This window comes from Glossina fuscipes, unplaced genomic scaffold (genome assembly GCF_014805625.2).
Source record: "Glossina fuscipes isolate IAEA_lab_2018 unplaced genomic scaffold, Yale_Gfus_2 0, whole genome shotgun sequence".
NCBI lineage: Eukaryota > Metazoa > Arthropoda > Insecta > Diptera > Glossinidae > Glossina > Glossina fuscipes.
Genome location: NW_023998414.1, coordinates 22218121 through 22231340, shown reverse-complemented (window position 1 = coordinate 22231340; position 13220 = coordinate 22218121). Strand labels below are relative to the sequence as shown.

Genomic DNA, 13220 nt, shown 5'->3' with positions numbered 1-13220 from the left:
TAATTGTTTTAAATATCGTTTTTTATAGCTAAAAGCACTGTTTGAAGAGTACATGCCTTTTCAAATTTGGCGACTATGGTATTTTTGACTTTTTTCCATCTTTTTTTTTTTTTTTTTTTTTTTATATCAACATTATAAAACAATTACAAAAAATATTGATAACTTTTTGTCGGATATGCACTGTAACAATGCAACTTTAATATTAAAAGGAATTTGCGATAAGTCCCCTAAAGAACTTAAAAATGAACGGAGCTTTAACAACATAGTAACGAAACGGAAAACAGGAAAACAGGATAAACGCATTTTTTATTATTGTTTGATTGTTTGTAGCTTACTCTTATTTACTTATTCACGAATTGTATTTTGTTATATTTTCTACAGTTAATTAGACGACAAGTAAAGATTAATGTTTTATATGACATTTTTTTCTTTACTGCGATCAGAATAGGAATTTTATGAATTTAACGTATTTTTCAATATTATATGAATCCAATTTTGCTCGCCACTGCATATGAAGGTAAACGAAGATATGTATTTGAACAGTAAATAACATATGTGGGTATCAAATCCATGTTTACCTTTTTAATTGTCAATGTTAACTAAGAGTAAATGGGGATAGATTTACGTTGACATTAACAAGCAATTATTATGAGCTGATTAAAAAGAACATATGCTAATTCAGTTAAATCACTTTTAAGTATTTTTTTTTTTTTCAAGTTTTAACGGAGGAAAGAATAACATTGTCACTAAACGATTCAAAGATGAATCAATATTTACTAATGCGTAATGGAAATGAGTTGAAAGTTCATTCAAGTATATAAAGAGAGGAAAAAATTAAAAAATTTTACAACTTATATACAATTATCTTTAATAGTTTAGATCGTAAATCATACATCGAAAGTGATTTAATAAAACTGTTGAAGAAAGTAGTTTCGAGTCTTTGCAACTGAAAGTGAAAATGTTAAATTTATCAATCTTGAACTAAATGAAGTTAAGATAAAGATAAGTATAAAATAGAGAACATATGTTTATCTGTTGCTACCTTGTCGCCTAAGTCCCATGACCCACATATTTATTGAAGTGAATAGAATGTGAAAAATTTATAATTATTAAGGATTTAATTAATTCATGTTAGATGTATGTTTGCTCTCTTTTTTTTCTCTTCGTAACGTACGGTATACAGTACACATTAGCAACAGTCACTTAAGTTGTCGAAAACCATAATGAATTTATATTCCGTATTTAGCATGATTACATTTTGTTTTGTTTTTTTTTTCCCTTCATTTTTTAATTCCATCGAAGAATTTAAATTTATAAATGTAACGTAACAGTTACCGCCAAAAAACTCTTCGCACATAAGCACGTTTGTCAAATGTAGGCCTTAACTGGAGGATACATGACTAAACTCGAGGAGCATAGCATAGCATAAGAGAAGAGAGATTATTATAGAGTCTCTTAAAGATAAATATTTAATTTTTTCGAATCTTACGAATTGTTGGCGAGCTTTTACATCGTCGATTGGTAGGAGCGAATCGCTAAATCGATTACGCTATGTACCCTGCCTAAGTGCGTGCGTTTCCTTCTCTTATATCTTTTTGTGGCGGCTATAATAATAGAAGCAAAAGGTAACATTTGCCTATGAGTGCGTTACAGAAAGCGTAATGCGTACAGTAAGAATAAGGTACGCAAGTACACGAAATAAAAACCTACCATATAGACTAAAATCGAATTCAAATCTAGCTTTCAGATTAGTTGGTAAAGAAGGATGCATGGCTTGACAGGCTTGAATAAATCTACTTAACTGTTCATGTTGAATGACTGTAGTGCGTATATATGAACAACTATAGATAGCACTTTTAGTAAAGTGGCTTATAAAGCTACGTTTAAGATGTTATTGCATCTTTTTAAGCTATTTTTTGCTTTCCAATCGGTGAAGTAATTTTTCAATATTCGCTTATAGTTTATTCCGCTGAATTTCTTTTACGTAAACGCAATTACGAAGTTATAGCGGGTACATTGCGAGTAAACATAATATTTTTGAAGAAATTTTCGAAAGATACATTGTATATACATACCCAGCTCTGTCATTTTCGTTTGTGTGTGTGTGTGTTTTTTTTTTCCTATTTTTTCGTTTCTTTTTTAGTAATCTCTCATCGAACTGCTTTAAGACAATTTAAATTGATTTCGAAATTTCGTTCACTTTTAAATTTTAAAAATAATCTTTTTTTTTTTTTTTTTTTTTTTGCCTTTATTCGATTAAGGATAAAAATTAATAGCGATAGATTTGTGGAGAAAGAAGACAACACGTTAACTTCTGCCAACGGCGATCAACACACTGAATTTTCCATGAACGTTAAATAAATTTTGAAATAATTCATACCCACAATCGCTATATAGTTTGAATTACGACTGTATAATATATCAAATCAGTTAGAAAATAAAATTCATTTGTTTTACAATCGCAATTACAAATGTTCGTATAGAAAGAAAAAAAAGTCAGTTTAAAAATTAATAGATTTCTATGATAAAGAATTTTTTTAAGCGAGTAGACTTGTTAAGTATAAGTTAATTTGTTTGCAGAGAGCCCATATCTTACGATTTGTATAGAATGTACATAAATGTGACGTCATATAAAAATGTAAAAATGCGACTATGATCCTGACAGTGACCGATAATATGTTACTCAGTTATATGTATTTTACGTATCGTTATGACAATCGGCAAAAAATATTTTACTTTTTCATTTCAACAATTGCGTTCATAGAAAATCACTTTTACTCCAAAAAGGATACAAGATATACATGCGAGAAAAAAAGTTTCGTTATTCTCTCATAAAGAAAATTATGCAATTCATACTAATCACTTTGTCAAATATATTAGATATGGGAAATGGAAAACGCGTCATAACACGAAAACAATTTCTTTCATAAATATCTCTACGATTTATATATATATCCGTAACAATTGAAATATGTATTGAAAACTTGATTAGCATAGGTACTGGATTCAATTAAATCTGTTTGTTTGCCTGCCTCAAGTTGCAAATTATGAGCATAAAACTGTTTTGTAAAATAAATTAAAAGAAATTTGATCTTAAAATGATCCTATTTTCGTTATGTAAAACTCAAACATTGGATAATCCGTTACAAACAGAAAATTTCTACTTGGTTTTCACGTTTCTTCAACTCGCTGAAGTTCGTCACTTAACTGTAGAAAATTAGCGAATTCAATAAAATTGCGAAAATTATCTTTACGTCAGTCAAACCATGATCTTTAGAAGCATTCTGTAAAATTGAAGGTTTCGTTCAAAAATTTAGAATCGATGTTTATCTATTATAGTCGAAGAGGAAAAGCGAAAATAAAAGGGTCTGGGTGTAATTTTTGAAATTGTTTTTTTAGTATACGCCGGTGTGAGGACATAAACATTTCTGCTTTTATTGAATATGCATTCGGGCAGATTTACGTTAGAACTGACAACTCGGAAGATTTTCATTATAAAATTATTGGCAAGGATGAAGAATCACTGATGAGTCACTTTTAGTGAAGACAGAAACTTTAAGAAATGCATAAAAAAAATTTCTATTTGACATAAATTCCATGTAAGCTTTCCATGTAATCTTATTTTCAATGAATGAGATCAAGCGATGATATTTTCGTAGTATTTATATACATATATACATATGTAACGGTAAAGTCACGAAAATTCTTGGAGTGGAGTGCAATTCGGAAAGATTCAAATCGATCATTTTTATAAATATGAAATACTTAATTTTAAAATTATGAAATATGTAGATTTCGTATTAAGGTATCTCTTTTGGTACACTTCTTCTTTATATAGTTGTGTAAATGGAGCTGTTTCGATTACTAGGAATATCGTTTCGGAGAGTTCAGTGTTTTTTGTGTGATTGCTTGACTCGAATTTTCAGAGAGATTTCTTGAGAACGGCCCCACAAGTAGGCGGACGGATGGACGGACATATAGGAAATAATACGATTACCTTGTCTCAGGTGTCGTGTGAGATGATTAACATTGTATATGCTATAGTCGGAAGGACGGACAAACGGGTACATAAATGGGCGGCGGGAATGATGGATAAGCGCAAGCATAAGCAAACATAAACGGATGAATGGTCTTGGATAAATCAAACATGGAATCTACAGACGATGGAATTAAATATACAAATATGTAAACGGAAATACAGTATACAACAAATTATTACTTACCTCGACTCGATTTTTCTCAGTTATTCGTTTGATTTTTCATATTGAATAAATGACAATATTTAACGTTAGTTTAAAGTTTCTGTTATTGTCTTTTTATGAATTTCATGTAGTTATTAAATAATTAGTGAGAATGGGAAACTGTTTTTCTAAACTAATATTAGTATGTTGAGAAAGTATTGATATGCAAATAGATGAGTAAATTTATTTCTCGTAATCTTTAGCTTCGTTCTCATGATCTCTGTTACACTGCAAAAAATATTATTAAAAATATATGCATATATATCAAAGAATCTGGGTCAATCTTTTATACCTTATATGATTTTGAAACGGGAAAGTTTTTAAGATATTATGATTTTTAAAATCTTGTGGTTTACGAGTATAGGAAATGGTTCGAATTGACTGCAACAATCCTATACCTAACTATATAAAGAAGAGGAAAAATTGTTCCTTCAACTTTTCTGGAAGAGAGAATGAATTTTTACATCGCCACAGTAAGTGTTTTGATAGATGCCTAAGCAGATAGATATTATCGAATTGGTTCTCTTACTTATCCAGATGGACAAAATAGACACGCTTCAATAGAGTCTCTTATATTTTTATAATTGACACATATACCGATGAGAGCAAAAAAATCGCACGTCCCCTATATTTTCAGATTGAATTTATTATTAGATTAATAATACGTTGCAAACATAACTTAAATGAAACTAAAGTACACATCGTTAAGTTTTGTAGAACACCTAATGCTTATCCTTGACCTTGAAAATCATTACAATAGCAACAAATCAATAGAAATATGCACAATCTCTTGTTTCAGATGGCGCTGCCAGGATAATAAAAAATATAAAATTGTTACTAATACGAGATATCACCTTCACCTATATATCATTAAATAAATATGTCATTAAATAAATATGTCATTAAATAAATAAATGTGTTTGCAAAATATTGCAGTATCTTATCCCATTCTTTTGTAATGGCAGTTCGAAGCTCTCCGAGACTCGTAGCCGTTGTTCAAAAGGTTTGAAATCTGGGGTTCGAGTAGGCCACATCATAACCGGCACATCATCCTCCTCGAAGTACAGACGCACTACAATAGCGATATTTGGTCTTACGTTGTCGTGCATGAAAATAGAGTTTTCGCGGATAAATCGCGAAAAAGACACTACGTGATCTTGCATCTTGATTGTTTCGATACAGCATCAGAAAGTCAATCCGCTTGATTGACATTGGGCATTGCACTCTAGAATGAATTCAAGTTCGGTTCTCGCTTACTCAAAAAATGCACGAACCACCGTCGAATGGGAGAGATGCAATATTGTGCGAACAGCTCATTGGGTGTTCGGTGGACTCTTTTCCCGCCATCAGTACCATGAAGACATATCCTGCATTTGTCACAGAACTGTACTATTTTCTATTGATTCACAGCACAGTTCACATGTTCTCGAGTGAACTGAAGGGGTGCTTGTCGGCGAGCTGGGGTCAATTACGAGCAAGTTGCTGATCTGTGCACTGTCAGGCCCCCTTTTGATAGTCTTCTTGTAACCATCCGTCGTTTGACCCTTCCACCTCTCTAACTTCCTGTAGCTGCTATCGGAGTCGAACCGCATTCAATAGGCGATCTCGTAATGATGATGTAGCAAATATACTTGCTCATCGCCGAGTATAGTCAACGCTCTCTTGCTATCGCTGATATACACGTCGAACAGCATATCAGTTTGAATTGTAATTGTCGTGCTTTGGATTAACATTTAAAATTCGAAAGTAAATTTTAGGACTTCGACTTTTGTCACGTCGCTTATATTGCAAACTATTCAGCGTAATGAGACTTTTAAAAATCCATTAAAATTTATAAGTCACAAATGAACCATGAAGAATAGATTTTTTTAAATCTTTGTTTAGGATTAATTATGACTGCAGCATTTGTTGCGTATACCTGTTTATTGAGAATTACAATAGGAGGTTATAAAATGAACCACACTTATCAAACTGAAGTGGCTGTAATCTTGACGGCTTTATTCTATCATTTAATTATAAGAAATGTTGTCTTATCGCTTACGAGACATTATAGGTATTCGATTATCATTCAATATATGTAACCGTTTATAGTTCGCAACCGAATAGTCAAGTCTATATTTTTATTGTATATGATCAAATTTAGTTAATGAAATTTTTATAGTTTTTAGGAAAATCACGCACATAGATGAATTCGTAACTCATAGACACAACAAATGTAGTTTTATCTGCTTTTTTTTCCTTTTTTTTTTTAATCTAACCATAAACCATATGTTAATTTGAACCGTTAGATTTGTTTGTTAACGATCATACTATTTCCTTAGTACTAGAAATTATTTCTACGTTCCTTAGTACTAGAAATTATTTCTATCGTCTAAATCATTTATAATAATAACAATAATAACAATAGTTTTGTCGAATGTTTCCAAATGATATAGCAATGTTCACCCGAGAACTCATAAAATATATATACTCAATGTATGCTTCATAAGTATGAACGATAAGGTCGATCTCCATTTACTCATATATACATGCGTGTCTCTCTGTTAGAGTCAGTGAAATCAGAAATTTTGACGGCCGATGAAAAGTGGATCTACTACGACAATCCTAAGCGCAAACGATCATGGATTAGTTCAGAAAAGCCATCCACATCAACACGGAAGCGGAATATTCATGGAAATAAAGTATTGCTGTGCATATGGTGGGATCAGCAAGTGTATTATGAACTGCCAAAAGCGAACGAAACTGTTACTGCAGATGTCTACCGACACTAATTGTACAAATTGAACCAGCAATGGTGGTTAATACATGCAAAGTTACACTCTTGCATGAAAACGCTCGGCCACACACTGCAAAGCTGTCAACGGTACACTGTCGCAAGTCGATTGGGGCGATTTGATATAGCGGCTTCTGATTATAACTTGTCCAGAACGATGGAGCGTGGCTTGCATGGAAATGGGGTTGGAAATGCCGAAGAAGTGCGAAAGTGAATCGATGACAGAATCGCTGCCTTCGATAGGTTATTGCCATGTTTTTAGGAAGATGGGAAAATGTTTTAGAAAATGATTGGCAATATTTTGATTAATATATGTTGGACCAAAATGTCTTTTTCAAGTGGAAAAATGATCAAAATATTTGCAAGTATCTAATAATCTAATATAAGGACTACATTTTGTATCTGCCGTTGCAGCGTTAGGCAGTTGTTTTTTTTTTTTTTTCTTTTTTTATTTAAGAGAGGAAGCATTCTTCTTCATTCGCATGCTGATGATGATCATTCATAAATTGTTGTTTAATTTTTAAATCTTCTCTGTATTTGTACAATATTTAAAGTCCACCTGGCGCTAACTTAACTATGCATTCAACATTAATGTTTGCGATATGCAAAACATAGATTATATAAATAGCGTGCGCAGTTGATGTAATTGCTAACGAAACCAATCATTTATTGTTTAGTAGAACAGTTGAAACTGCTTTCCACTTCAAGTTATTGTTACGCAGAATGTCTTTTTTATTTTTTCCAGGATTTTTCTTAATTAACTTATATTAGGTTCGTGTGATTGAATTGTGTATGTGTTTGAATTTAGAATCATGTAGATTTTATTTATAATTTCAAAAGACAATATAAAAACTTCAAAAGGAATATATTTACAAAGATTAGAATTTAAACATTTCATAAATCCTTAGCCTATGTAGCTCACAAGCACTTGATCGACTTTTTCCTTTGAATGTGTGAGTAGTTCAGCTATACTTCAGCTTGAATAAGAAAGAGATTTTTCTAAAATTCTATTTTTGAACGGAAGAAACGCCAATGATAATAATGATAACAGTCGAGGAGGTTACTAAGCACTAAAAAAACAGTTTTCACTTCGTTTTTTATTTTTTTTTGTTTGTAAGGTTGGCCCCTGTATTTTATCGCAATTGCATGTGAAGCATTATTGGCGCTTATCACCTTCCCAATATTTTAGAAAGCTTCATGTTCAACGGATGTGTATTTTTCGTCACCTTATGGGTCTCACAATGCGTCAACAAAGTATTGTTGTAATTGAAGTGTAAGTTGGTAGCACACTGCAATAATTATTTTACGTGTGCGTACATGTACACACTGCGGTAATTTTATTATATATACCGCTTGTTGCGAGTTCAGTTTTGAAAATCCCATAGCATTCATTTGCTGTTACAGTGCAAGCAAAAATATGTCATAACTGAATGTTTTATATTTGCTATGTTACTTTCGGATTCAAGTATCGTCCGGTACGTTACGCTATGCATACTAGTTTACAAATGTAGTGTAGTGTCATAGTTTCAGTGCTATGTATGGCAATGCTTATTACTTTTTTAACAGCGTATAATGGACGCTTTAAAAAAAAAAAAAAGAATAAACTCTAATCAATTAAGGTATAATATTTTGCATGTTACAATTAAATTTGTTTTAAAAATATTTGATTATGGCAACGTTATGATAAAAAAAAACGAATAGTTTTTCATATCCCTTAACTATGACATTTTTCAAAAATATTTTATAATTTAAAAAAAAATATATATATAAAAAAAAAATAAATTTTAATAATCCTATACAGTTGTTATTTTTCACTTTAACGCATGTGCGACAGTCGATCGAATAAATTAAATAAATCCGTTAAGAGAAAAGGTAATTAATGAATAGGTAATCACTGAACTAAGATTCATTTTTGTTATTATAAATATTATTGCATTAGAGTCAAATCTGGTATGCAGTTGTTGTTATAATAGATCACCAACCTCATTAACGACTGGTAGTAATTCGCTAGATAATTCGGAACGTGCTGGACTATCCCCATTGTCAGGACGTTCCTCTCGATGGGATAGAGAAAAATGTAAGCACAATTATCTTTTCATATTTTTGAATACAATTCACAAAACTTCCTCACTATTAGCTAATTTATAATCGGGTTCCTTCAAAATTTACTTGTGAAAATCAGTAAAAAAAAAAAGAAAAAAGAAAAGAATTTGCAGAGTTTCAGTTACCTTGTATCCAGGAGATAAAGGAGATAAATTTGAAAACCAAATTATAAATGGCGAAAAAGTCAAGTGGCAGACAAAAGTTCAGAATTTGTTATCATATACTATAACAGTAAAACAAAATGTCTTGAATCCTGTTTAGAGTTATTAAAATCTAGCCTTTCGAATAAAGCAAGAAAAAATATCGTCCTTAGTTAGCTTAAATAAGAACGTAACACTTAAAATTTCAAGTCTTTTCTCAATAAGATTTAGTCCATTTTGACATTACGGAAAAGGTGAGGCACGAGCTCAACTGAGATTATAGATGGCATCGTATAACGTCGCGTTGAATGGATTCCTTACAATTCATGATGGCATCTGTAATTAGGTACCCAACCAATAGCCCAGTGTTCAAGGATTGTTTTAACTAAAAGCTTCATATTGCTTACACGTCGTCCTTATTAAACTCGCTCTGTTTACTGAAAATTCAGGATATTCATATACAGGTCTAAGTTTCGAATGAAAAATAAAACTTTATAAAACTTTAAAACCTGATACATTTTTCATAATACTGTTATCGATATGATAAGATGTAGGAAACATTTTAATCCATATAAACGAGAAAATTTTGGATTTTCGTAAAATCAGTGCCATGTCATTAGTTAAACATTTTCTGTATTAATAAGAACGAATTGAAGAAATCTAATATCTAGCAGTGTTCCAAACGGGAACATATGCTTAACGTCATTCTCATGCATTATTGAACGATGATGGAACGTTATTCATAAATGCAATAAGTAAGAGAAAAGACAGGACGGCTATTCTGTAATACACGTCGAGTACGTTCAATGTGAGACAAATACTGAATCTTAACAATCATATTTTCCGATGACACAAGAGAATTCTTCCTTTCATCCACTTTGTCAAATTCCGTGCAAAAGTCTGCGTAGATAAGCGAGATCAACAAAAGCTTTGCAAACTTGGTTGCGAAACACTGGAAGTTTAATAGAAGCCGACTTACTTCTTAAAGGGTCACGTTGACGGTAATAGGTACATAGTTTGGGCAGAACATATCAAAGGAAAACTTGGTTTGAGAAGTAAAAAAAGGTCACAGGGGCGTAGATATGATGAGCACAAACAATGGGGGCAGCATTGTGTTGGTTTCGCGAAAAGATGCTGAAAAAATGTTGCCACCCTTCGATCCGTGTTCAAGAGTTTAAGACAGAAGCAATCAGAGCTTCTTAGAAGAACACGTACAAACTATAATTTCATGATTATTATCGTTAAGAAGGTCCGTTATAATAGTAACATTCCTTCGCCGAGACTCGTGTTCCATTTTCAACATAAACTTTTAGATAAACACTTCATCGTAAGAAAAGATCACAATGTATGTTTAGTAAAGTACGTGCTGTCGTTCGTTAGCTCGCTAAATACAAAGAGAGCATCTAACATGCTCATAAAATGTCGTACATATTACTGACAGCACACACCCACACACACACGCACACACACACACACACACACAAGCAGGATTAGCTTACAAGGCATGCAATTTCGCATTTTTTTTTACTTTTTAACCAAGGCACGTATTTATTTAAAATAATGCGTGGCGGCGGTTATGCAATGAACATTGTATTAATAAAAATCGGCAATGGTAATCGAAACTCTATAAAAAGAGAACAAGAATGAATGTTAAATAATTTGAAGTACTCTGTCTTATGAACTCTATATATCTTATGCATGATATTTATATATATATATATATAATATTTCAAATATTTTCTTTTCTTTTGGCAATACGGTTCTAAATGAATTTTCAAATTATATCTACATTTTTAAGTACGGAAATATTGGTTAATTTTGAAATTTCGAAACTAAAAAGAAAACATATAAATATAAACAAAATATTTGGAAGAAAAGTACAATAGAAAGGAAGATTGTCTTAAATAAGGAACATGCCTTTAGCTCCCACTCGCATTAAAAAGCGAAGGAATCAAGAAGAAAGTAATGCCGACAGGCTTTAGTACAAAGAAATGTTTATGTTACACGATTAAGAATAAAACAATTTCTATATCTTGCAGCTGCACGTTTATTAACACCTGATGAAACGCCACCGATAAGTAGTCATAATATCGAAACTACATCAGCTCAGGTAAGTGGAGGCAAGCCAAACACATAACTCTTTAGGCTTGGCGCCAGGAGGTGTCAATAATTTAAAAAAGAAAAACGGTTTAAGTGAGTGAATGAATTATGGGGGGCTTGCAGTACATATGTATATGTGAAGTGCATATGAGTAGACATACGTGTAATGCGTTAATGTGCTCGAAACTCGAAAGGCTGATATTCTTAGGTTACAGTCTGCAGACATGAAAAAATCCATAGATCTCTGATAATGAACATCTCTGTGATTGAATTCGATGCGAAAGCCTTCTCGCCTAGAAGAAAACGCGTACAATAGCTAAGCCATTAGTATTTTTGAAATGATTTGAATATATTTCCCTTAGAAAACGGTATCGATTCGAAATTTAGCAATTACACACACTGCCCGATTATGCAACGCTCAGGAAATCTGCTTACGGAGTAGTGTATATTTTTATTTTTTTTTTTTATTTTTTTATTTTTTTTATATTCACCATCTGACGAATACGTTACATTAAATATTTAGAAATAGACATCAAAGTTTCCAAAAACTATGCAGCTTTCTAACTAGGTTAAGATTTTGAACCGAGATGGGCATCTTCGTCTGCGTTTTCGTGTGTCTGTTGTCGTCATTGCGGTAAAAAAAGGAACTGATAGCTTTCAGCGCAGATATTAATGGGTTAATCAATTTCGATTAGTCAATATAAAATACGATATCAGCATTTTGCGAAGCCATCTGAATTGATCTCGCTGACAGGCCCACAAGTAACAAGTTGCCCGCGATAGCTATCATCGGTTTATTCCAAGAATATATGTTTTCTCATTTCTTTTGCTTGTTTTGTTAGCTAACTTGAAAATTATTTGGGCGGTTGAGTTGTATATATTCGTCTTACATTCACATATAATTTATGTATGCGTACATACATATTGATACTTAAGCTTTTGTAAAGATATCTCTTATTGTTGGGCTCAGCGCATTTTCAACTGCTTAATGCACATACGTCATGCAGATGAGTATTAAATTTTTTAGCTTTCCTAGTCGCAATAAACAAAAAATCAAATAAATACTTAAGTATTTAGACTATAATTACATGTTGTATAAGTAAAATGAAATACAAATCAATCAGAAATCATTCAAATGAAGGCAAAATAATTTAAATTGGAAACGTTTAAATGTGAACGCAAGATTGCTAATGCATGTGCGGCTTGGTGACTAATTCGAAGATATATTTCCCCCTTTTTCACAGCATTACAGTTTATTTCCTCATCGCAATAAGTTCAAAGTCATGAACATTTCTATTGTATGTATTCCTTATGTAATTATTAAAACTGGGTGCTATATGAAAGTTATCACCATAAATTCTAGACTTACTTTGCATAACCCAGAAAACATTTTTCAATAAATTATTAAAGCGTACAAAGTAACAAAATTCTATTCGGCCTGAATCGAATACATTTTACAAAAGGAAAAGAACTAAATTTTTATACCTTGTACTATTGGGAGATTGGGAGCGGTTAATTTCTACTATTTTCAGAATAAAAATGTAGAAATTTACATGGTGTATGTGCTGCACTTTAGAAGTAATAACCAAAAAACACAAAAAGCCAAGGTGTTCGCAGTTTCTCTTACATAGGCGTTTGTGCCTTGTAGGCATGACCCTTTGAGAAGTTTGGGTCATTTTCAAATTCTTTTGCAAATCTGTAGTCGATATATTCATTTTTTGCGTACGAGGGAATGTTTACAACAGATAGTACACAGTTACGCAGATAAGCAGACGGACATTGCTAGATCTATTAAGAGTTTGAAGAATTTATACACTTCATGAGATTTTTGAAGCTATCTTCTGCGTGCTATAAAGGTATTGA

General features: G+C 32.0%; 1 protein-coding gene across 1 annotated transcript in view; it reads right to left on the bottom strand.

Annotated features, from left to right (window-relative positions):
* The window catches only part of LOC119636706 (peptide transporter family 1), a 13432-nt gene extending 11089 nt beyond the window's left edge, over positions 1-2343 (bottom strand). Inside the window, exon 1 of the mRNA XM_038032269.1 lies at positions 2076-2343. Within this exon, the coding sequence (XP_037888197.1) occupies positions 2076-2088 (13 nt within the window). The 5' untranslated portion in view covers positions 2089-2343. The remainder of the gene's footprint in view (positions 1-2075) is intronic.
* Between the last annotated feature and the right edge of the window lie 10877 nt (positions 2344-13220).